Below are 26224 nucleotides of genomic sequence, written 5' to 3' on the forward strand. Positions count from 1 at the left end.
TGTAAGAACCGGGACTAAAGGCCAAGGACATTAGTAACGACCTCTTAGTCCCGATTCCGAAACTGGAACAGAAGACCCTTACGAACCGGGACAAAAGGTCCTTTTTTTACTAGTGGTCCCTTGTAAAAGTGTATAAAAGCCACCTGGGATGGTGCTTGTAACACAAAAAAAGAAAAGCAATTCATGCCTTCGTATTCGTTCCGCCGAAATCATGCCGTATTCGTTCCGCCGAAATCATGCCGTGTCGATCGTAGCCGCCGAAATCATGTCGTATTCGTTCCGCCGAAATCATGCCGTGTCGATCGTAGCCGGTTTAAAAAACGCGGAAATCATGTCGTCGATCCGTAGCCGGTTTAAAAAACGCGAAAATCATGTCGTGTCGATCGTAGCCGGTTTAAAAAACGTTCTCGTCTTTTGATGGGGGGTGGGGGGGGGGGGGAGTTCTACAGCAGCATGAACTGATGATTGGTTTATTGATTAAACACTAACAAGAAGTAGCAGTAGTGCAACATGCATGTAGTACGTATGTACGTACCTGGTGTCCCTAAAAAACCATGAGTATCACCCGCAAAAAAAAAAAAAAAAAAAACATGAGTACTAGTACATGCCTACCGTGCTCACACACACACCCCACTGCCATGTATGCATAGAACGTACACTCACACCGTACGTACGTGACACAACTAACACAAATACGTACTAGCACAGTACAATTTATTATCCACCCGTCGCTGCCACGGCGAGATCATCTATCCGATTCTTCAGACCCTGGCGACGCCGCCGGTGGCCATGCCCTTGTTGTGCGGGTCGCCGGCGCCATATCCGCCGTGCTCCGCCGGATACCCACCACCGCCAGCATGGTCACCGAACTGGTTCCCGAAGAGCCCGGAGTGGAGAGCAAGCACGTAGAGCAGCTGCGTGAAGGCGAGGATGATGACGAACGCCTCCAGCACGCGGAGCCGCCACCCGCGGTAGCCGCCGATGTGGACCTCCTTGCACGCCAGCCCGAACGCCAATGCGGTGATGGCCCAGGCCACCAGCGAAGAGGACGCGGAGGTGGCGAGGCTGTCGCCGCGCCAGGTGCGGACGTGGTGCACGCCGGCGAGCTTGGACGCGGCGCCGACGACGCCGGCCAGGATGGCGAAGACGAGGAAGTAGAAGGTGGCGCCGTTGCCGCCGACGCCGGGGCGGTTGGTGAGGCCGTTGATGAAGTGGTTGAGGTTCCAGCTCGCGAACCCGATGACGATGATGTACATGATGAGGTTCAGCACCAGCAGCGGCGCCACCATGTTGCGACCGACGCCCGCCATTGCTGCTGCCCAGCTTCTTCTTCTTCTTCTTGTCGTTGTTGGTCCAGAGAGGGAGAGAGATGGGGATGGAGCTCTGTCGGTGTCACTCGCTCGATTGACGATGAGAGTGGGAGTGGGATTGGATTTGGTGCAAGCAAGAATCGAACCGAATGGAGTATGATGACTTGTGGATGAGGTTGTGCAGTGGAGTGTAGTGGGATGGAAATGGAATATATGGAGAGGTGTGGAGGAGGGAGTTGGACACGTGTGATGCGCCGCTCACGGGTGGTGCGACGCGTGCCGTGCCGCTTTGGGGGCTTTACACTACACATACGGTAGCTGTTTCGAGTAGCCGTTGACAGCGTACGGGTGGTTCCACACCCTTCCTCGATTAAATTAAATTAAACGTTTGGTCTTGCAAGGCTCTCATGCATTACAATTTGATCCTACTCGTTGACTAGTAATCGTGCATGTGTATTCTTTAAAAAATATATGCGTTAGGTTTGTTCCAAATCCTGAATTTGTATTCATCCTATTATTTCAATTTAAACTTATAATCCCTAACGTCTGAAGACTAAACCCACATCACATTTTCCAAACGTATTGCCATACTAAATATGGATCGTCTAGCCGATATGCCACAAGGAACTCATGAGTCAGTTGCACCGACAATGATTTATAGTAAACGTGCACATGTGCAACGTAGGTGTGTTTGGACAAACACATTGATCACATACACTATAATACTGAGGTAGCATATTTTTAAATTTTAAATTCTTGCATTAAGTGCATAATCTATATTCGCAACTCATACGTAACAATTTGAAATATCATTTGTCATTAATCGTCATACCTATTGTTTTCAAGTACAACACATTTATACATATATTAGGCGTCAGTATATAATTTTTCAGATGCATCCCATTTACCATCGTACAGTGCTACAAACAATAATAACTAAATATTTCCTTGTTGGAAATTCAAAATTATTTAAATCATGATTCTCCATATGCAAACATAGTCGCCACGACTGTTGCCATTTAACCGCATCTCCAAAATTTCCCCAGCATCTTTCAAAAGTTTCTCAACTAAATCTGATTATAGTATGCATCTGGCAACTTGTGGATATGAAGCCAGATTGGCATATGTCAAGCTATCCCGTCGTGTCTAGAGGATCCGATTCTGGGGCGATGCAGGGAAGGTTGTTCGAGAGACGGGTAGACCGACTGGTCGTCACTAATTTGAAATGTCTTGTGGATTTGTGGCCAGGGCTCCATTTTGAAGTGTCAAACAATCCAAAGGAGATGCCATCCCGTCGTGTCTAGAGGATCCAATTTGAGAAGCAGAACCTTGCGAGGCAGGACATCAGGGGTGGTAAACTCAGAGTCGGTCGCGATCGCCTAAGAGGAGAGAAACCCTAGCAAATCCTGGATTGACTATTTGTCACCCTGGATAAGGAATATTTATTCTTCATCGTCCTCTATTTTTATATAGATGCATCATAATTTTAAGTTTCAGATTTTTTATTTATTTTATACGTAAGAAGAGACTGTAAAAAAAATATAGTCATCATAAAAATATTTTATGTCATGTACAAATATAAAAACAAAAGCATAGTATAAATTATACTACATAAAATATGATTTTTTATCTTATAACCTATATTTTTATTTTCTTATGTCAAAGTTTACGTAGTGAATTATTATAAATGTAATTATTTGTATTTTAAATGTAATTTATTTATGAAACCATTATGAGATTACCTCGGATGAAGAATAACTTATTCTGCATGATGAATATACTTTCTATATATTCTCCCGTTGATTTCTCAAAATGAAAAAAGATCAAACTTCGCAAGTTTGAGACAAATTTAATACGCGGAGTATTTCCTTTTTGATTTGATTCTTCATAAGATGCCCCAACCCTGTTACTTGACTTGGCTATCTAGTTCGGAGAACACAGAAATATGAATGTACTATCTATCTATAAAAATCAATAGTGTATCTTTCTTGTTCCCAAGGTAGCATATTGCGTGTGTTGACACCGCCGGCGATCAAGTGGAGGCAGCACATGAACCGTGACACTGACACGCACATGCGTACGTAAATGTATGTACGCATCCGAGCAACATCAATACCCATATGTACGTATTCGAACCGAACGTGCTGTACTAATACCACTGCACAATACAGTAGTACTGGAAGGGGACATGACGTACGGCCATTCATATTGTAGCCGATCTTGGAGAAGTAGGAAAATATATTTATATCAGTGTTTTTTGTAGTGGCTGTTGAGGATTCTTAACTATGAGACTATCTTGCTCCATTTAATAAAATGGGGCAAGAAACCCCTTTCATTCAAAAAATAAAATAAAAAAAGACATGACGGCCACAAACTGAAGAAGCAATTGATTGATTGATCATGCAAGCAAATTGGTGCAGACAATGCCGGGATGAGGCAGCATCCATCCGATTAGTAGTAGATCGCAAAGCTGCTCACCGGACACAGCGTATAAACAAACCATGTGTGAGTGCGTAGTAGGCAAGTAAGTACCTAGCGTCCTTGCCAAAAAAGAACACCCACACCCACACCCACACCCACTACACTAGGCATATGTACATGTCTACAGCCATGCACACACACACACACACGCACACGCACACGCACATGTATGCATACAACAACACTACTACGTACTAGGCCACATCGACACCGTACGTGACACACACTAACACCACACATAGTACTTATTATCCGAGGTCCTGACCACACCCAGATCGATCACCGGCGCCTTAATTAGACCCTGGCCGCGCCGCCGGTGCCCATGCCCTTTTTATGCGGGTCGCCGGCGCCATATCCTCCGTGCTCCGCCGGATACCCACCACCGCCAGCATGGTCACCGAACTGGTTTCCGAAGAGCCCGGAGTGGAGAGCAAGCACGTAGAGCAGCTGCGTGAAGGCGAGGATGATGACAAACGCCTCCAGCACCCTGAGACGCCACCCACGGTATCCGCCGATGTGGATCTCCTTGCACGCCAGCCCGAACGCCAATGCGGTGATGGCCCAGGCCACCAGCGAAGAGGACGCGGAGGTGGCGAGGCTGTCGCCGCGCCAGGTGCGCACGTGGTGCACGCCGGCGAGCTTGGATGCTGCGCCGACGACCCCGGCGAGGATGGCGAAGACGAGGAAGTAGAAGGTGGCGCCGTTGCCGCCGACGCCGGGGCGGTTGGTGAGGCCGTTGATGAAGTGGTTGAGGTTCCAGCTCGCGAACCCGATGACGATGACGTACATGATGAGGTTCAGCACCAGCAGCGGCGCCACCATGTTACGACCGACGCCCGCCATTGTTGATATATCTTCTTGATTCCGTGGAGATGGATCGAGACGGAGCTCTGTGTCTGCCACTCACTGCTGAGAACTAACTAGGTTGGGTTGGAAGAAATCAAGTTGTGATTGGAGGTTGATTGCTAGCTAGACGTACGAGGATGGATGTGATTTGTGGATGAGGTGCCAAGGTTTCTTATATAGAATGTATCGAAGGGACACGTGTGACGCGGACGAAGGTGGCGTGACGCGTGGTGCATGGGCTTTACACTCTGCTTCTTCCAGCCGTTGGCAGACGCTTCCAGCAGCGGCTTGGAGACCGTACGTACGTGGCGTGCCCACCGCCCACGGTTTATAGTTTTACCACCACCACACTAGAACTAGAACTAGAACTAGTAGTAGAATAATCAGCTCACGTAACGCAAACGTACGTTTCCTTGGATCCTAATTAAGTTGCACTGCTCGCTCCATGCAATCTTATCATCTTCCTTCCTCGGCGCTTACCATTTAGCTTCAAGTAAACACGAGGGTCTTTTCAACTTTTTGCACATAAAAATAAGGAAAACACTTAGTATCCATAGTCTGGAACGATTCCAATCGTCAGACCCATCTTCTCCCGTCGATCCAGAAGAATCCCGACGCTCCAGATTCATCTGCGATTTAGAAACTAAAACCGTATTTCCTAAATCCCGCGCGTAATCCACTCCAATTAACGCCCCACAACTGTCCGTGTCTGCCCCCTCCCCTGTTTCCCCACCTCGCCATTGCCGACTCCAGCGCCATCCCGTCCACCGCCACCAACCAAGCCGCTGACCCCCGTTGCCCCCACCGGCCACGAACGCCACCCTCACCTTCCACCGGACCGTCCGCCGGAGCGACCTCGCAGGCACAACCTCGCGCCCGTGCTCTGCCCCCTCTGTTGGAGCATATATCTCCATATGTGGTTTTGGTACTTGATGACAATTCCTATGGACTAATGGTTGCCTTAAGTTACATTTATAGGATTTGTCCATAGGCACTTCTTGAAGTCCATCTGTTGAGTTCAAGGAGTTTATATGATGACCAAGATGGTATTCAAGGTATTATCCAAAGAATGGTCATAGAGACACATGGTTGATCAAGATCTCAGACAAAGAGTAAATCAAGATGATCAATACACAAAGCGTACAAGATGTACCGAGAGGGATCAAGTGATCCCATGGTATGGATTTGTCCATAGGCACTTCTTGAAGTTCATCTGTTGGGTTCAAGGAGTTTATATGATGACCAATGGTATTCAAGGTATTATCCAAAGAATGGTCATAGAGACACATGGTTGATCAAGATCTCAGACAAAGAGTAAATCAAGATGATCAACACACAAAGCGTACAAGATGTACCGAGAGGGATCAAGTGATCCCATGGTATGGTAAGCATTGTCCATTACGTGTTTGTGTACTAACCCATGGTCTTCGTGAGAGTTCTATGTGGGGGTTAGGTGTGTTTACATGGGCTTGCGTCAAAGGGAAGATCTCATACAACCCATGGAGTATGACGTCAAGTTGTGATCATCATCAATGGTTGATCAAGATCTCAGACAAAGAGTAAACCAAGATGATCAACACACAAAGCGTACAAGATGTACCGAGAGGGATCAAGTGATCCCATGGTATGGTAAGCATTGTCCATTACGTGTTTGTGTACTAACCCATGGTCTTCGTGAGAGTTCTATGTGGGGTTAGGTGTGTTTACATGGGCTTGCGTCAAAGGGAAGATCTCATACAACCCATGGAGTATGACGTCAAGTTGTGATCGTCATCAAGATTGCGATGTGCAAGTTCAAGTGGATCAGCACGAAGATAGCATGCTTGAAGCTTACCGTCCATTGTGGTGGCAATGGACTTGTGAAGATATGCTGAAGAGTGGCTCACCCATAGTGAGTATGGGGGAGCAATCAACTAGTCTTCATCAAGCCAACACAATCAAGAAAGGTGGTCCATCTTGAGGAAGCCAAGATCATCATCATCTAGCTCAAGAGGACGAGGTGCAAGGTATAGGTCTGCCCTTGATAGGTTTTCTGGTTAGGATAGATTGCTGTTCTATCAAGGGGGGCTCTCAAGTGAGTAGCTTGATCGTATCGTTCGTTGAGAGCTCAAACCATTTGCATCCTTGCATCATACTTCTTGGTTCTTGTTTGGTGTTTCTCTTTGTGAGTTTTAGAGCTTATGGTCATCTTCGTGACAAGCTCGAGTTCATCGAAAACGGAGTCCATATGCATCTACTATGATGTTTTCGATGTTGGAGTTTTTGCCGGTTCTTCATTCATAGAGATCTCACATCTCTATATCTTTGGCATATTCATAACCGCATGGTCTTAAGATTTCCAGTCGCTGTTTGGATAGCCCTTGTCGTCCTGAATCCAACAAGCTTGGGTTTGCTCGATTCGGAGCTCGTATGCGAAAGTTATGGCTGTTTCAGTGGCGAGCGATAGTACCGCTCGACCTAGCGGTAGTACCGCTAGAGTTGGCGGTAGTACCGCTGGCCCTAGCGGTAGTACCGCTGGCTGGCGGTAGTACCGCCCCTGGTTAGCGATAGTACCGCTCCAGGAGCTTAGTACCGCCTGCCTAGCGGTTGTTCGTGGACGGACCTTTTTGCGAAGACTTTCTTGGCGGTGGTAGTGCCTTTGCACCACCAGGGGCCCATCGGTAGTACCGCTGGGGCCAGCGGTAGTACCGCTGGAGTGCCAGCGGTAGTACCGCTGCAGCCAGCGGTAGTACCGCTGGAGCTCGGGCAGAGAGTGGGGGTAACGGTCTGATTCTTTCCCCCACTATATAAAGGGGGTCTTCTTCCCCCTTGGCCTTATCCATCTGTTGAGCTCTTGTTCTACCTCCATTGTTGACATTCTTAGAGCTTGATTACTCTCAATCCCTCCAATGATTCTTGCTTGTTCTTGAGGGAAAAGAGAGAGGAGATCTAGATCCACATCTCCACCAATCACTTTCTCCTCTATGTGAGGGGAACCCCTTGGATCTTGATCTTGGAGTTCTTTGTGAGCTCCTTGTTCTTCCTCTCATATTTCTCCATAGCTTTTGTTGTTGTGGAGGGATTTGAGTGTGAGGGACTTGACCACTTCGTGTGTTCTTGCCATTGCATTAGTTGCATCGGTTTGAGTTCTCCACGGTGATACGTGGAAGTGAGAAGTTGAGAAGCTTACTACCTTTGGTACTTAGTACCCTTGATATTGTTCTTCGTGGATGCTTTGGCGTCCTAGAAGCTTGGTGGTGTCTCGGAGCTCAATCATTGTGGTGTGAAGCTCCGGGAAGCATCGGGGTCTCCAATTAGGTTGCGGAGGTTGCCCCGAGCAATTTGTACGGGTACCGGTAACCGCCCCCAAGGGTTGCCACGTGTACGGGTTCGGTGACCGCCCCCAAGGGTTGCCATTTGTACGGGTTCGGTGACCGCCCTCAAGGGTCCCTTAGTGGAATCACGGCATCTTGCATTGTGCGAGGGCGTGAGGAGATTACGGTGGCCTTAGTGGCATCTTGGGGAGCATTGTGCCTCCACACCGCTCTAACGGAGATTAGCATCCGCAAGGGTGTGAACTTCGGGATACATCATTGTCTCCCAGCTTCTTAGCATAGCTATTTCGCGATTATACCCATATGGCGCATGGGTATAATCCAGCTTCTTAGCATAGCTATTATACACCATTTGTGCTTCCTCGATGGTGTCGAAGACGAATCCAACATATGGCGCATCTGGTCGAGTAGTTGTTGCATCCTCAGCAAATGGAATATATGTTCCCCCTTCAATGTCCTCCATGGTTTCATCCTACAATGAAGCATATTTTTAGCACCATCATTGCAAACATGAAATCGTAGAGCAAAATCATTGGGCAAAATTTGTATATATCTGAACACAGACCATATCTGAATGCATCTGGACATATACGGTGCTAAACATATCACGACATAGTCTGAACATAGCCCATGACATTAAAAACTAAGCTTCCAGCAGCAAATTATAATGTATCCAATGGCAACAAACATTGCTTCTAACTACGTTCTCTCACATTTATCCTACAGATTCATCAGCAATCCCCCTGGTGTGTAAAAGACCAAGCAAATGATGCATCATACTACCAGTACACATCAAAACTACAACCAACATAAGAAAAAAGAAAGCTAAATACTGCCAACATGTATCAAGGTGTTCATTTTACCTCGTAATCTCCAATATTCACCACAGGAGGATTCATGTTCGTCTGATTACTCGAAGCAGCAGCACCCCAAACGCCTCCCGAACCTGTCGTACTACCCGATCCATGCCGCCAGAATGCATCCGAAATCCCTCCATACTCAATATGTCGTCTTAGGTGCGCCATTTTTGCAGCCACTTGTCTCTCGATGGAAGCACTCGCGCCACAAATCTGACTGGAGAAGACACAGGGGAGAGGAACTGTTCTCCCGCGGGAAGAAGCGTGTGTCCAGGGCGTGCATTCAGGGCCACTTATTACGTACACCCATCCGCTTAATTACAGGTATTAAAAGCCTCAGGAAGCAGGACATCTAATCTAATCTGAGGGATCCCATCACCCGCACCCAACGGCGCATAGGCAGTCTCATGGATGCTAAACGCCTGTAGACTGATGCCTAGCGCTTGCCTAAAAATAACCTTTTGCACAAATGTGATGTATTTAGTGCAATGATAGCACATTGTTTTTTGCGAATAACAATAACAGTAAATTAGGGGATATAGGATCTGTCCCGTCAAGATATTGTGGTCTTTAAAGTCTGGTATGACAAAATCATTTGGAGTTACCCCCTTTATTTTAAAGTTAATTCGGTGCAATTTCAATCTTTCAGGGATGACATACCATGAGAGGAAGAAAACGGCTTGAATGATTTGCAACATATCTGCTGTAGGGGAGATGGATATAGTTCTAGCATTAGATTTTCTTTCTGTTGCTTAATACTTCGGTACTGAATCTGGTTGAGGATCGCCTGGTTTCTTTAAATGAAATCGAAGGGAAAATCCACTTTTCCTAAAAAAAATGTTTTGCAACGCAATTTCATTTTGTATTTGTCAGTCCAGTTAACTTTTACTGTACTCTGTATTGTTTCCAATAATGGATATAAGATATAAGATGCTTATTGGTTATCTTTTTTCAATGATGGACTGTTCATTTTACTATTTCGCGTATTATTTGTTTTTTATGTTTGGTAGTTGATAATTTACATTTTTCAACATTATCCTTTTCACTCTAGTTTTATTATTTCTCTATGAGGGAAAATAATTGAACAATTGTTATACTATGTGAACTTATATCATGATCCGTATGAACATCTTTTTCATGGCTCTGAACTTATTTTAAGATACACCTATTCTTTACATGAACATAATTTTTTGTTACACAAATAATTTTCAGTTATGAGATGAATATTATTTAGTGGACCTATATGAACATTTTTAGTTAGGCCTTATATAATTTAAAGACGGGGTAGCTCATATTGTGGTAGCGATATACCCTAGTGACCGAGATCTTGGGCCCGACTAGAACTGTAGATCAGGTTTTTTTTTTCAAATTTTCATTTTTTTGCATTTTGGTTTTCTTTGTTTATTTTATTTCTTCACCTTTTTTGCGGTTTTCTTTGGTTTATTCGTGTTTTGGTATTTTTTTCACCTGTTTATTTTTTCTACACATGTATACTTTTCCACAGTGTGCATTTTTGTCATACACTTGGAGGATTTTTTGATACATGCTGACTATTTTTCAAATACAGGATCTACATTTAAAAAAATAGGGGTTTAATATATTTTTGAATACATGTTTAACATTTTTAAAATACGTGTTGAGCATTTTTTAATGGGAATAAACATTTTTAAACTACCCGAACAATTTTTCCTTGTGTTATTATTTTTAAACTCTTGAATAGCTGAATTTTTTTATTAAATATTAGTATTATATTAGAGTGAAAATTATCATGCATGTTTGCATGTTGAGGTGAGTTTTTCTATGCATGCTCCAATGTTGAGGTGTAACTTTTCTCGTGCAACATGCTGAGATGGCATATTTACATGTTAGGAGAAATAGATTACTGTGACCGAGCTATGTAGATGCAGAAGGTTATGTGCACTTAATTTCAGTCTTGAATTAGTTAGACCATTTGATTATGAAGCACATGAAGCTTCCACAATACACACTAGACTTTATAATTTACATTTGTGTTGTATACGATGTTCCAAACAATGGTACAATAATGTATGTAGAATTGTCTCACAATGGACATATTCAAGTTATCAGATCCTCATGGGGAGCGATCTCAGCCAGGTTCGGACCCTTCTGATGCAAGGAACAAGCCAAATCTTTTTGGTATGGAATTGTAATGGGGAATTGTATGGAATTGTAATGTCAAAGTAATATAAGCGGGTACAATGCATGGGTCCAGGGACTTCGATATGAGTTTTGAAGTGGTCGAACTAGAAAGGGTGTCTTATGTTGAATCTATTCCATGCTAAACTAGGGCTTCGATTCCACCGTCTTGGCCTTCAAACTCACAAATGAATGTTGTCGCTTTTTATCTTCTTACTTCTTATCAAATTGCATGCATGAATCTTGTTGCTAGACCATCAATCATGAGTCTTCTTATTGTGTGTCATATGAATCGTGTTGCTTGCTATCAAATAGAAACATGTATTGATACTTTGTTACTTGCTGTCAAATACAAACATGTATTGGTACTTACTCTTAATTTGGTCTGTTTGGTCGGGATCGAAGACAGAATAGTGAAGAACTAAAAAGACAGGAATTATTTCGGTCTTCAATTCTGAAAGACCGAAAGACCAAACCGAAGAAGCCGAAAAGACCAAGATTTCTACCGGAGAACACAAAGAACTTCAAGAAACACACCAAGATTTCTACCAGAAACATAGTATGAAAATGTGCAATCAAACCCTATGCCTAAATTACCCCAATGTCACCTCGGGAATCCGTGAGTTAATGCCACAACATATAGCAAGTGAATCACTTGAATGCCCCAATGTCACTACGAGTATTCGCATGCAAGACATATGTTATGTGCTCTCAAACCTGAATATTTAATCCAACATAACGAGATCTTAAAGTGAAAGATTCAATTCATCACATCAATAGCATGGGACAAACACCATATGATCCAACTATATTAACAAGGTCCGTGATATATCAAGATCATGGCATCTCAAGAACACGAGAGAGAGAGAGAGAGAGAGAGTGATTAAACAAGGCCTGCCAATAGCATGCATCATATGTGAACAAACAAGTCTCATAGGTGATGGTGAATCTGCTACACAATATTGAGTTTAGTTAGCATATTAACCTCTCATTGATAGATGTCGTGCAAGCTGGACTGAAATATATGTTAATTATATCTTCATGTTTAATTTCGTCCAAAATATCATATTTTAGAAACTAAGAGTAGTGCTCTGTATACACAAGATGAACCAAAACATCTAGACAAGCATATTTTTTACATGCATGCAACATTGAGTGAGCGGTATTTTGTATTTAGCATTAACTCATGCAAGTTCACTAAAAAGCACAACGGAACATATTGCAATCGGTTAATTATAGTCTAGGAGGTGCTATAAATATGATGCTTACCTACTAATAGCCTAGAAACATTATTAAGATATTAGTTAGACAATACAGCTTAGAGATCTCTGCATAATATTTGAGAATATTAAAACATACATGAACACATGCATGCCACATACACCTGAATATATATGTATGTCATTCCAATGAATAATTCAAAGCTAAAATTTATTACAACACACCCTTTGCATTTATCCAAAATAATTTATTTAGGGACACACATTACAGTAGATAACAAACTATAATATAATTAATATGTAATGTTTTTTATGTGATAAACTATGAAAATTAAATTAAAATCTTTAATATTTTAGTATGATTAAAATAATTGAATTAAGTATATAAAAGTTTGTTATAAAAAACATATTTATTTTAAAATTTCTTAGATTTCAAAATGTTTGAAACAATATTTTATAAACTAAATTATAAATAAAGATCCCGAGTTACATACATGGTTAATATTATTTTCTCATAGAAATAAATTAAAATATGCACATTAATATTCCTCTAGCATTTGGAGGATTGAGCGATGCGACATTAAATTTATCTCCATATCTTTTAGTCAAAATCATTATTAGAATTTTCTTGAGAAAACTATTAACATGGTCCACATCTATCTTTCAAAAAAAAATATAGTATATATGATTAGTACTTTGTTAAAACAAATATCGTGAATATTATAATTCTACCATAATCTAACTATATATACTATTCCATCCTTTACAAAATGTAACGCTATAGAAGTAGCATTAATAAAGGCTACAATTTTGTTATCAACATATTGAATATTTTGTCCAAATTAATTATCTTGTATCATAATAATGATAATTACAGATTATTTTTATGTATATTTTCGCCGACAATAAGTTTAACATTAGCGTGTCATCATTTAGAAAATAATGGTAGAACATTTCACGTTTATTAGGAAAACCATGGACTGGTTGCTCCCGGATTTCTCTACCACTAAATTTACAGATAATTATTAATATAAAAGTGAAAATTAAAACCCCCCAAAATTAGATAAAATGGGGGAATTTTTGAACTCAAATAGGCTTGTCCAATCAGATTTGAGATTTCCATTGGCAGCATTTGGACCTGTAGGAACGTCTCGTCACCTTTTTGTTGGAGGTGGAGGCTAATAAACATTTGGTAATCGGTCTTACGCGGGAAAACACTATATTAGTATGCAGTTGGAGGATAATGTTTTCTTATTTAAGTGGGAACTATTTATTCGTTGGTCCACTCAAGGAAATGTTAAGGACAAATGTCTAGATGAATTTGATAATATTTGAGCAATTTCTAATAGCTAGTGAAAATAACTCATTATTTTGTCCAGACACATGTTTTATTTAATCATTAATATAAATGGTTGGAGTGAGGTGCAGGTCCAATATAGACTACATACTTTGGCACACAACATGGACGACTGTACCTTTTAGAAATTAGATAGGGTTCTAGACTTCTAGTATCCTGTGAGTGGGAATCTAGCTTCCCCCCTACAGTAATGTGGTTGAATAGAGAATTTTCTAATCATGTTCCACTCCATTTGATTTATGGGACACTACAACCTCATAGTGATGTGTTTTTAGAACTTGTTTTTTTAGAGTGAGAAGAGTTCAAAGAAGTTGTGCACAGGAGATGGTATACTTGTTATGACAATATTTGTGTTAGGAGCAACAAAGTCTCCAAGTTTCCTTGTCATGATAACTTTTTCGGGTAATTATTGGAACACAAACCTGGAAACTAAGTAAAAACAAGAAAAAAAATCGAAATAAGAACACTAACCTAATGAATAGTGTCACGATACCTCCTCACTAACAGCGTCAGAAAAGGTGTTGAACACCCTTTGTGATCCGGATTGTATTGGAGAAAGTCCCTTTGCCCTTTTCCCAAGAAGTGACCTTGATCCATGGGTACCGAACCCATAAGTGGATTTGCATTATGACAAAGACTCAAACAAGTTATTAACATCGCCAAATGTTTTAGTTTTAATTGAAACATTATTAATCATTTTGAACATAAATAATGATATGAAAATAGGTAGGGTAAGAGCATCTACAACCACAAATAGCTAATCCAACCCCTATACGCCTGCAGACAGCATCGGAAATATCCCCATTTGGTCCACTTCACAACCACACTCCCCAAAATCTAATACCCAAATTATGCACGATTATCATACAATGCAAATTCATCATACATTCAACAATACAAAGATTGTATAGCCCGAATAAGTTCACTACATGGCAAAATAAATTCAATAGTTCATGCATAGATAAGCGATACATGAATGAATGAATGATTTCACTCCTTGCGGCCATTGATCCTCTTCTTCACGTGGAGCAACCACTTCTTCCCTTCGTGATCCAAGAGGATGATGTACTGCAACATGATCCTCGACTCCTCTGTCTCTCCTGCAAGCCGCAACCTCTCTTTCTCGAGTTCAAGACCATGGATTAATTGTCATCCTTTGCTCAAGCTTCCATTTGGCAGCCTTCTCTTGCCTCTCGAAATTCAACTTTGTTCTTGTCCAACATTAACAACTCCCCGTCGAACTCCATCTCCTTCCATTGCACATCAATTAATATATTGTAGCTCTCCTCCTTCTTAACGTCCTTGACATATTGCGTTTGAATTTGAGATAGTGCCTTTGTTCATGGTAAATTTTTCATTTTTCTTCTTCTAATATTTCTTGTCCTTTTGGTCGGTTTCACAAATGGGATCCATACTAGTGTTGCACCAACTTTGACAAAACAAAACGTGTTCAAAATGTGTGAATGCCGGACATCTAGGCTTGACCACTTTTGCAACTTTCTTCTTCCTTTTACTGCATGATGTTTGTCCAGCTTCCAACACCGATGAATTGGTATTCTAGATGGCAATTTCTAAAGACTATTGATCATTACTTATCATGTCATGTACTCCCTCCGTTTTTAAATATAAGTCTTTGTAGAGATTTCACTAGTGAACTACATATGGATGTATATAGACATACTTTAGAGTGTATATTCAATCATTTTGCTTTGTATGTAGACATCTAGTGAAATCGCTTAAAAGATTTATATTTAAAAACATCTAGTGTATTTCTATATGTTTCTAGTGGCCAGGACTAGAAACAAGCTTGCTACCGTGGCGTGTAAAGCCCCTGTGCGCCACGCGTCGCACCACCCGTAAGCGGCGCATAACGCGTGTCCCAACCCTCATGCACACCTCTCCACATATACTATATATTTATCCCACCAGAGCACAAACCTCATCCAGAAATCATCGTCTTCCATTCGACTGACTCTTCCTTGCAACCAACCCAATCCCAGCACGTAGCTAAGCATCACTCGACCAGCGCCAATCTCCATCTCCATCTCCATCTGACCAAGACGAAGAAGGTAGCAGTAGCAGAGCTCCATCAATGGCGGGCGTCGGTCGCAACATGGTGGCGCCGTTGCTGGTGCTGAACCTCATCATGTACATCATCGTCATCGGGTTCGCGAGCTGGAACCTCAACCACTTCATCAACGGCATCACCAACCGCCCCGGCGTAGGCGGCAACGGCGCCACCTTCTACTTCCTCGTCTTCGCCATCCTTGCCGGGGTCGTCGGCGCGGCATCCAAGCTCGCCGGAGTGCACCACGTCCGTACCTGGCGTGGGGACAGCCTCGCCACCTCCGCCTCTTCTTCGCTGGTGGCCTGGGCGATTACCGCCTTGGCCTTCGGGCTGGCGTGCAAGGAGATCCACGTCGGCGGGTACCGGGGGTGGCGCCTCAGGGTGCTGGAGGCGTTCGTCATCATCCTCGCCTTCACGCAGCTCCTGTACGTGCTTGCTCTCCACTCTGGGCTCTTCGGAAACCAGTTTGGTAATAACAATGGTGGGTATCCGGCGGAGCACGCTTACGGCGCCGGCGTCGGTGACCACCACAACAAGGGCATGGACACCGGCGGCGTCGCAAGGGTCTAAATAGGATAGACTTGGCCGTGGCAAGCGACGGGTGGATAATAAGTTGTACTGTACTAGTACGTATTTGTGTTAGTTGTGTCACGTACGGTTAGAGAGCAGAAGAGTAGGTTGTATGCATCGTCGATCCATGGCATGGCAGTGGGGTATGTGTGTGAGCATAGTACGCATGTACTACTCATGGTTCCCTTCTTTTTTTAGGGGGACCTGGTATTACATACGCACGTACATGCATGTTGTACTACCGGCTGGTTCTTGTTAGTGTTTTATAAATGAATGGAAAATCTAAGTGGTGCGCCGTGTTCTTACCTAACCATTCTTTGCAGGTCGTGTTCCTTAATTTCCAAATCTTTCTCGAGATACATGTCGGCTACACGCATGGATCGACATGAATCTTCACAAGTTATGTTAGATTTTCTATGTCAAGTTCTATCTATTCCATTTGCATGTTGTATTTTTTCTCCATGTTGTTGGTTCCATTCTTTCAAATAATTTTGCTGGTTCCATTCTTTCAAATAAGCCGAACGAGCAGTGAACGTTCCATTTTTATATCTTCAATTATTTATAACTCTTAATTATAGCTCCAAGCAATAAAAATCCGTCATGTTATTCATGGGCAATGGAATTGCAAGTACCCTTTACGATTGTTTCACCAAATCTTCATCCCATGAGTTTGTGACTGGATCAATCCAAGCAAAGAATCTTTTTTTAAGTTGCACTCGTTAAATCGCTATCCTAAAAATATTTTGCTCTCAAGATAACAGCACATAAGGAGTCAGGGTTGTCAATGAGACACCACGCTTGTTTTGCTAATAATGCAAGGTTGAAATAATGTATATTTCTGAAACTCATCCTTCTTTGTTCTTTTGGGACACACATCTCCCACCAGACCATTCAATGCATTCTTTTTTATTGTCCTCGTCACCCCATCAGAATTGTAATGCATTCTTTTTTATTGTCCTCGTCACCCCATCAGAATTGTAACATCGCGTCATTCTTTTCTGATTGTCCTCGTCACCCCATCAAAATTGTAACATCGCGTCAATGTTTCCTTTATAATTTTGTTTAGGAATTTTAAAGACCACATGGCATACACTGCATGGGAACCCTACCATGCTGAGTGACACTGGCTAATAGACACATGAAAATTTTACCAATCTATCCATCATGCTCAAAAGGTCCGGAAAATACAAAACATATTCTGTTTCGTGCGAGAAGGCGAAAGAAGTTTGAAAAAAAATCAGGCATGTATGATGTCATCAATAGAGCATGTGGTGTTGATAGGGCGGAAGAGACGGTTCTAGAATTCTTACTTCTTATGCAAGATCAGGAACTAACTATTCTGGGCATCCAGAATGCTCTTACTTCTTATGCAAGATCAGGAACTAACTGTTCTGGGCATCCAGAATGCACGTGAGTTGATCACTATAACAGCTTGGTATTTGTGGTGGGACAGCCGAAAACTGGTTTATGAAGGAAAGATCCAAGATGCAAATCAAACTTCAATGGAAGCTCTTCTTATGCAAGATCAGGAACTAACTATTCTGGGCATCCGGAATGCTCTTACTTCTTATGCAAGATCAGGAACTAACTATTCTGGGCATCCAGAATGCACGTGAGTTGATCACTATAACAGCTTGGTATTTGTGGTGGGACAGCCGAAAACTGGTTTATGAAGGAAAGATCCAAGATGCAAATCAAACTTCAATGAAAGCTCCGGCCATAACGACAAATTTCGTCAATGCATATTCTCCCAAAGCAACCAATAAGATTGGGCTTATTGGGGGATGGACTATCACTCGTAGGGGTTTTGTGAAGATGAACATTGATGCCTCTTTTGATCACGACTTCCTCCAAGGGACGGCTGGGGCGGTTATTAGAGATGATAACGGAAATTTCATCGTTGGTGGATACTGGAGAATCGATTGGTGTACTGATGTCTTAATAGTCGAATCTTTGGCTCTAAAGTTTGGACTATTGCTTGCACAAAAGGCGGATTGCAATCACGTGATAGTAAACTCGGACAATATGAAAGTGATTGATACAATGAATAATGGAGGACAATGGGCAGGACCGGCACGACAGTTTTTGATGACTGCTATATTTTGACTTGTGATTTTCCTCAAATTAGCTTTCAACGTTGTAATAGGAAAGCCAATAAGGTGGCTCATGAAATTGCCAGGATAGCGAAATTTTCACCCACTAGAGATTGGTTTGAGGAGCCAATGAATGATATTGTATATTTTCTTTGGACGATGTAACTATTATTTTTAATTAATAAAGTAGAAGTTTTATTTCAAAAAAATGCGGGGAGGGTTGTAGAACGGGGCACGATTTTGAGGTGGTGGGTCGGAGGTACATGGGGATCACGGACAGGCGCTGCCACTGTTTTATCTATGAAAATTCATTTTCTAAACTTCTGTTGCTATACATCATGGGTGACTCTGCTACAATTTGTTTTTGTATCTTCTGTAACTGATAACTAGCTCAATTTGTTCTGGTAAAATTTTCTAGTATTTCAAATATGTACCCACACTAGTTTCTACATTACCGGGTGGTTGCCACATTACCAACTCACCCCCCCACCACCACCACCAAATTTAAATCACCACATATTAGAATGGGATAAGATGCATCATCTAAAATGTCATCCAATTCAACAATAAAATCCATTTTGAACTCATGGTAAGAAGAACCATACACAACAACTAATTGCCACACAAAACCATCAGCTTTAGATATAATTGTAGAAACCACACCAAACTCTTTATTTGAGAAACCATTGACATCAAATATGTCATTCTTAAAACCAACCAAAAAAACAACCAGCTGTAAATGCCAAGTAAATGAACTAATTTTATCAATAGCCTTGCGGGTGCTCATGATAGGATGCAGCTCCACATACTCCTTTCTTTCATGATGGTCCTTCAAAATCTTCTCCAATACGCGCTCCCCTTTTTGCTCTGTGCCACTTATTGGATCCGATGTTGTGTTCAATCAAGATTTGACCAACAAAATATCCTCATATCTTGAGAAAGCAAGCCCTCTTGCCTTCATCGTCTTGCCCTTCTCCTTCTTCTTGGTAGGATTGGGAACAGATGTTGCCCCAATCACAAAAGCGCCCGTCTCCTCCATTTCATATTCTACATGGACCGGATCTTCATTCTCATTGATCATACTTGCCAAGTATGTCTCCTAGAGGTTCATGGTTTGCAACCAATAATCTTGTGCAAACTAGTGAACTATGCGAAACATTAATCATTAGATCGGACAGGAGCAAACGTATCCGGTGTTGTTGAGACATTTTGTCGAACATGTTGAGTGCAATCCGGGTGGTGGGGTTGACCGTGCTCACCCGCTCCTGAACGAGTTGCAGGGACTCACACTCATGGACCGACGGCTGCTGCATGATCGGAAAGCTCTCCGGAAGGGTCCAGCCGGCCGTCTCATCCTCCTCCTCCTTGGTCTCGACGGTGTCGAACGACACAATCCCCGCCGGCGCTTGCATGGATGGGGTGAGGGGAGCCTGACGTGTCAGAGGAGACATCTGGTCGACGAAGCCCGTATGTACCTATGCAGCCAACTCCTTCTGTCGCTGTCGGCGGCGGCGCAACTTACGGCGATGTTCTCCGGCTTGCAAGACGAAGCGGAGGAAGGGTTGCCGACGGACGAGGCGGACTGCGTCTTCGTCGCGGCGGTCGGGGACGGGATGGAAGACATCACAGCGGCGGGGTGGTGAGGATGGAGAGCAAGGGTGTTGGAAGGCGAGGGGTCGAGCGCGGGAAATGTTGGTGAGCGGCGGGAGGAGGAGGAAGGGTTTGAGGGATTTAGTGCAATTTGAGGTAGGGTCGGGTTGTCGGGTCTGATGTGGCTGGCGTGCCCGAGCGCACCCAGGCTCCTCCATATTTGGGCTGAAAATGAGGGTGTCGGTGAGCCCGAACGTTTGAGGCCGGTTTAAGATGTCCGTCTAGATCGAAATTTTGTAACCGGACGACTTGTCCAAGCGTTGAGGGGTTCGGCTATAAATGCTCTTAACCTCATTTGCGGCAGGCACATTCAAAATATTTAGGAATGACATTTGCATTCGTATTCAATCATGCAATGACAAACTGTTTGTGCAGATAGCACATAGTATCTATTTTGGTCAAATAAACGCCACTACTCTTGCGTTACCTGTTTTGTTTTAGTATCCCGATAAATCCTAAACGGTCGGATTTTAAACATGTCATCGAACGTTTTCTCATGACAAGTTAAATTATAAAAAAATGTTATATTTTCATTGAGGCGGCAATTTAGTTGTTAAAACATAATAATTTTGTTCCAGTTTATTTTATTATAAAAAAATTGTTATATTTGCCAAGCTCGCGTGAACTACACTTGTCATTAAAACCGTTGGGATTGGCATGCTTAAAATCCATAGGTTTGAGATTTATCATTTTCATTGTTTAATGTAATTTTTTTTTATCTTATTGTAGTTATTATGGTTGATGGTAAGATACTCCTAGAGAAGTAGCCTTGAAGAATAGCTTTTGTTTTAGATGTCTTGAAGAAGAGCTTTGACACGGAAGCAAAGCGTACCAACGAGGACCCACACCCGTCTACTTCTACTTTCTACTGGAGTAGTGGTCAGGAAACGCATTGCCAAGCGGAACCACCCGTACGCTGCCAACTCCAAGCAGCTTCTCCGTGTAGAAGCAGGCACGCGTCGCAGCACCTACAAGCGGCGCATCACACGTGTCCCACACCTCAATCCCTACTACACACCTCTCCATATATTCATCCCACTCCACCACCTCATCCAGAAATCATCATTCGATTCGATTCTTGCTTGCACCAAATCCAATCTCATCAATCGACCAAATCCAATCCAGTGAGACACGCAGCTCCATCCCCATCTCGACCTCGACCGAGAAGAAGAGGAAAGAAGCTGGGCAGCAGCAATGGCGGGCGTCGGTCGCAACATGGTGGCGCCGCTGCTGGTGCTGAACCTCATCATGTACATCATCGTCATCGGGTTCGCGAGCTGGAACCTCAACCACTTCATCAACGGCCTCACCAACCGCCCCGGCGTCGGCGGCAACGGCGCCACCTTCTACTTCCTCGTCTTCGCCATCCTGGCCGGCGTCGTCGGCGCCGCGTCCAAGCTCGCCGGCGTGCACCACGTCCGCACCTGGCGCGGCGACAGCCTCGCCACCTCCGCGTCCTCTTCGCTGGTGGCCTGGGCCATCACCGCATTGGCGTTCGGGCTGGCGTGCAAGGAGATCCACATCGGCGGCTACCGCGGGTGGCGGCTCCGCGTGCTGGAGGCGTTCGTCATCATCCTCGCCTTCACGCAGCTGCTCTACGTGCTTGCTCTCCACTCCGGGCTCTTCGGGAACCAGTTCGGTGACCATGCTGGCGGTGGTGGGTATCCGGCGGAGCACGGCGGATATGGCGCCGGCGACCCGCACAACAAGGGCATGGCCACCGGCGGCGTCGCCAGGGTCTAATTTAGTTTGGCAACCATGCTGGTGGTGGATATCCGGCGGAGCACGCGTATGGCGCCGGCGCCGGCGCCGGCGACCCGCACAACAAGGGCATGGGTCTAATTAAGGCGCCGGTGTTGGATCTCGGCATGGTGGAGGGCTCGGATAATAAATACAGTACAGTAGGTTAGGTACGGTCGTGGACTGGCAGTGGTGGTGGTGTGTGTGCATGCTTGCAGACATGTACTACATGTTGTACCTTACTTAGTGGGTGTGTTGTTTTTGGTACGTATTCCTGGTTTAATTTAATTGCTTATTAAGTTGTGTCCATGGAATGCTTTGCAATGTTGTCATCTCCGGCTGCTGCCGGCAATGTGTGCACGGGTCAGTTTGTGTGCGGCCATGCATGTGTGTTAGTAGTAGTATCAACTCTTTTCTCTTCCAAGTACTACTAATAATAGTACTAGTAGCAAACATAACTTCGTGCCCTCCAGTGCGCGCACCCACCCACGGCCCGACCGGCTTGGTGTGCAGCTCCGGCGTCTCAAGTCCTCCAAGCCTCTTCCTATCATTTTGTCCATAAGTTTAGGAGCTCGAATTGGGAGCGAGATTTTGTCCATAAGTTTAGGAGCTCGAATTGCGAGGCTCACAATCTCGCTAAGATTAAGTTTAGGAGCTCGAATTGCGAGGCTCACAATCTCGCTAAGCACGCACTTTTACTCGGGGTTGGCCGTCCTGTTTGGTTAGGCCTTCCCTGTTTAATCTTTGTTTGGTTAGGCCTTCCCTGTTTAATCTTTATCCTTGTAAATGTTACGACAGATTAAATAAAGCTTGGTGAGGTTTTCGCAAAAAAAAAAGTGCTGCTCGTTACCAGAGTAAGTAGCTACTTTGAAAAATAATACTTTCTTCATTCTAAAATAAGTGACTCAAAAATTACTCAAACTTCAGTACAAAGGTAAGTCTTTTTTAAGTCACTTATTTTAGGACGAAGGGAGTACATCCATACTTTATTGAAATTACTATTGCAGGATATTCCTCTTGAATATTATTTTTTGTATTCATACTGTAGCATGTAGGTTTTGGAAAAGTGAATACATTTTGGGAAATACGAAAAAAAAATTGAGGGAATGTGAACAACATTTGAAACTTCCGAATTTCTGAACACATATTCAACAACAAGAATATATTTTTTAAACGTGAACACATTATGAAATTCTGAATAAATTTTGAAGTCGCAAACATTTTTAGAATTTTTAACAAATATTTGGAAAAATGGAACATTTTGTGAAATTTGGAACAAAAAAGTATAACTACAAACGTTTTACTAATTTACGAACAAAACTTGAAAAAGGAAATTTTGGTCATATTCCGAAAAACAATTGGAACCGTGAACATTTTTCGAATTTTGAACAAATTTTGAAAGCATGAACATTTTTTGAATTGTGAACATATTTTTAAAAAAACAGGAACCTTTTCTGAATTTGTGAACAAAATTGAGAGCATTTTTGGAAACGTGAACATTTCTTGCAATTTTGAAACAAAACACTAAAAAAGAGAAATTTTCTGAAATTACTGATTTTTTTTAAATACGGACACTTTTTGAAAAAATTGAAATCGTTCGAAAAAGAGGATATTTTTTGTTATTCTTTCCTCTTTTCTGAAACAAAAAAGGAATGGAATAGAGAGAAAACTCAAAAGGGAAATAAATAGAAAGACAAAAAAAATGACAAGGAAAAATAAAATGAAAATGAGAGCAAATAAAAAAGTAACATAATAAGTAAAAAAACATGAACCATTTATTGAAATTAAGTAAAAATTTGTAATCGTGAACATTTTTTGAATATAAGAACAAATTTTGTAGTCATGAACATATTTTAAATTCCGAAACAAAAAAACAGAAAGATAAAAAGAATCAGAAAACCGAAAAAGAAAAAGAAAGAAATGGAAAACCAAGAAAAAAACCGGTTTACAAAACCTTAGAAGGTTTCCAAAACGGATTAAAACTGACTTGGACCCTAGAACGTTTCCAAAACTAGAAGCCTACTTAGCACTGTCAATGAACCGACGTCATCGCTCGTTCACCCCTCCTGTGCGAAGCGTCGTCAAGTCGTCGTAGCTGGAAAACCCTACTCCTTGTGCTCCTAAATATAAGTTTTTCCAGAGATTTCACTAGAGTCTATGTACGGAGCAAAATTGATGAATTAACGTTCTAAAATATGTGTATATACAACCGAATGTAGTCCTTGGTGAATCCTTTAGAAAGACTTCTATTCAGGAACAAAGGAAGTATTTCGCAACCCCCCCACCCCCTGCGAAGAAGACTTGGGCCAGCGCAGTTTCGGTTGCCACCATTTTTGGAAACCTTCTACAAGGTTCCCTCAACCAACATTTTCATTTTTTTCTTTTTTATTTTCCTGTTTATGTTTCTCGGTTTATTTTTTTATTATTTTTTTCTATGTTTATTTTATTTTTAACTAAGTTCATGTTTAAAAATTATTTTTGAAATTAAAAAAAAGTTCTTAATTTTACAAAAACTTTCTAAATTTCAAATGATTATCGTTTTCCAAAAGATTCTTAACTTCAATAGATGTTCGGGTTTTAAAAAAAAGTTCGTGATTTAAAAAAAACTTCTTTTTCCAGTAAAATGTTATTGTTCTCGTTTTCATTTTTTCCTTCACTTTTTTTTCATTTTTACTTTTCCTATTTTGTTTGACATTTTATATTTTTATTCAATTTCATAAAATGTTATGGAAAAAGATCCCCTTCTACCGTCCGGTTCAATTCTGGACATCCGTCGCCTCTAGCGCGGGACGCGTGTCCTGTATGGACCTTCCACACAGCTCCGTTCTTTTTCTTATCCCCACCCGTGCTTTCCTTCTTCCATCATCTTTCTCTCACCCAGTCCCTGCCACAAGGACTCTGGCGCTTCACTACTGATGTGCATGTTTGTGCAGCCGGCTGGGGCATCACGCCGGCCATGTTCGGAGCGCCGGTGAGCGAGCATAACATCGAGGATCTGAGAAATAGGTGAGATCTGGGGCCTCCCCATGCCGAATTTCGCCCTGATCTGCTCAAGTTGTGGTTCCCTGCTGCATATCTTCCTTGATTACTCTCATCTGAACTAGTTGTAATCTATGGTCTACTTATATTGTGCAGTTTGACCGATTGATTCCTCGAGCTTACAACGATTTGTTGGACTGCTCTGCTTTTCGCAACGGGCAAAGCAATGCACGGCGGGGATGCTGCAAGCGAGATCTGACACACCCTCCTTTTACTGTAAAGAGGGATTATACGCATAGATGTTTTTCAACTTTACCAATGTTTCTGAAGCTAAACTCTTGTTGCAATAATTGGCGATGTGTTCCTGAAATAAAGCTCTTGTTGTAATAATCGCTGTTGTTCTTAATTTTTTTTTCTACAACACAATCTTTGTTATAAATGTTTATGCAAGAAAGTCATTGTTGCGGGAATCTGTAACACAATCTCTGTTATAAATGTTTCTGTGACAAAACCGTTGTTGCGGAAATCTGCAGCACAGTCTCTGCTATAAATGTTTCTGCAACAAAACCGTTGTTGCGGGAATTAGTGAGTAAGGAAGGGACAAACGGGATGTGACAGGACATCGATCGGAAGCTGTCCACGCATAGATCCAACGGCCATAAAGGTGGCGGACGTATAACATACATCAGCCGGTGGATGCGTAGTAGTCCCCAAATGTTATTGTATTCACAATTTATATTTGCTTCAAAAATTAATCAGGAATTCTAAAAAATGCTCTTGCTTTCAAAATGTGTTCATATTTTCAAAAATATTCGTGTTCCAAAATTTGTTCTTGTATTAAAAAACTGGCAATTTTTCAAAAAATGTTTCTTTTTTCGTAAATTCTTCCAATTTTCAAAAAATGTTCTTGTTTTCATTTTTTTAAATGTATCTGTTTTACAAAACATGTTTCACTTTTTTAGTAATTTCTTCACAAATTTAAAGCTCGTTATATTTTTTTCAACAATTCTAAAAATGTTCATCTTTTTAAAATGTTCAGAGATTTGAAAAACGTTCTCCTTTTCAAAACATGTACTTCAGTTAAAAAAATGTTCCTGTTTTAAAAATTGTACAGTAATTTAAAAAATGTTCCCACTTCATAAATTGTTTCAAAACTTCAAAAATTGCTCTTTAAATTATTTTTCTAAGTTCTTAAAATGATCGTTTTTCCAAATTTCTTCATAGACTAAGAATTTTTTTATGTTTTCCAAAAATGTTTGTGTATTTCAAAAATTTATAAAATATTAAACAAATATTCCTATTTTATAAATTTGAGTATTAAATAGCTAAATCATCTGTGTTTTGAAGAACTAATTGCGCTCTAAAAAAGTATCAGAATTTCAAAAAATCTACCTATTTTATAAAAAATCATAGTTTCAAGGATTGTTCATATATTTTTAATTTTTTTATAATTGTTCGGAAATTCAAAAAGATTTCGAATTATAATTTTTGTTCGTAAATACAAAAGATGTTTAAGTTTCAGAAATTCAAAAAAAATCAAAACATTTTCCTTTTTTGAAAAAGAGAAAGAGAGACACAAAAA

The 26224-nt window shown here is 41.9% G+C and overlaps 4 protein-coding genes across 4 annotated transcripts; 2 read left to right on the forward strand and 2 right to left on the reverse strand.

Moving 5' to 3' along the window:
- Positions 1–693: 693 nt before the first annotated feature.
- LOC123399697 (membrane protein PM19L-like) lies at positions 694–1472 on the reverse strand. The gene has a single exon (XM_045094090.1). It carries the CDS (start codon positions 1308–1310, stop codon positions 762–764), a length of 549 nt encoding a protein of 182 aa, XP_044950025.1. The 5' UTR covers positions 1311–1472; the 3' UTR covers positions 694–761.
- A 2498-nt stretch (positions 1473–3970) lies between these two features.
- Positions 3971–4776, reverse strand: LOC123399699 (membrane protein PM19L-like). The gene has a single exon (XM_045094091.1). The coding sequence runs from the start codon at positions 4632–4634 to the stop codon at positions 4086–4088; it is 549 nt and encodes a 182-aa protein (XP_044950026.1). The 5' UTR covers positions 4635–4776; the 3' UTR covers positions 3971–4085.
- Positions 4777–15489: 10713 nt separating this feature from the next.
- On the forward strand, positions 15490–16466 carry LOC123399700 (membrane protein PM19L-like). Its single transcript, XM_045094092.1, has one exon. The coding sequence runs from the start codon at positions 15635–15637 to the stop codon at positions 16178–16180; it is 546 nt and encodes a 181-aa protein (XP_044950027.1). The 5' UTR covers positions 15490–15634; the 3' UTR covers positions 16181–16466.
- Positions 16467–21038: 4572 nt separating this feature from the next.
- LOC123399701 (membrane protein PM19L-like) lies at positions 21039–21723 on the forward strand. The gene has a single exon (XM_045094093.1). The coding sequence runs from the start codon at positions 21118–21120 to the stop codon at positions 21664–21666; it is 549 nt and encodes a 182-aa protein (XP_044950028.1). The 5' UTR covers positions 21039–21117; the 3' UTR covers positions 21667–21723.
- The last annotated feature ends 4501 nt before the right edge of the window (positions 21724–26224 follow it).

The sequence above is a fragment of the Hordeum vulgare genome, chromosome 5H, assembly GCF_904849725.1.
Source record: "Hordeum vulgare subsp. vulgare chromosome 5H, MorexV3_pseudomolecules_assembly, whole genome shotgun sequence".
NCBI classification, from domain to species: Eukaryota; Viridiplantae; Streptophyta; class Magnoliopsida; order Poales; family Poaceae; genus Hordeum; species Hordeum vulgare.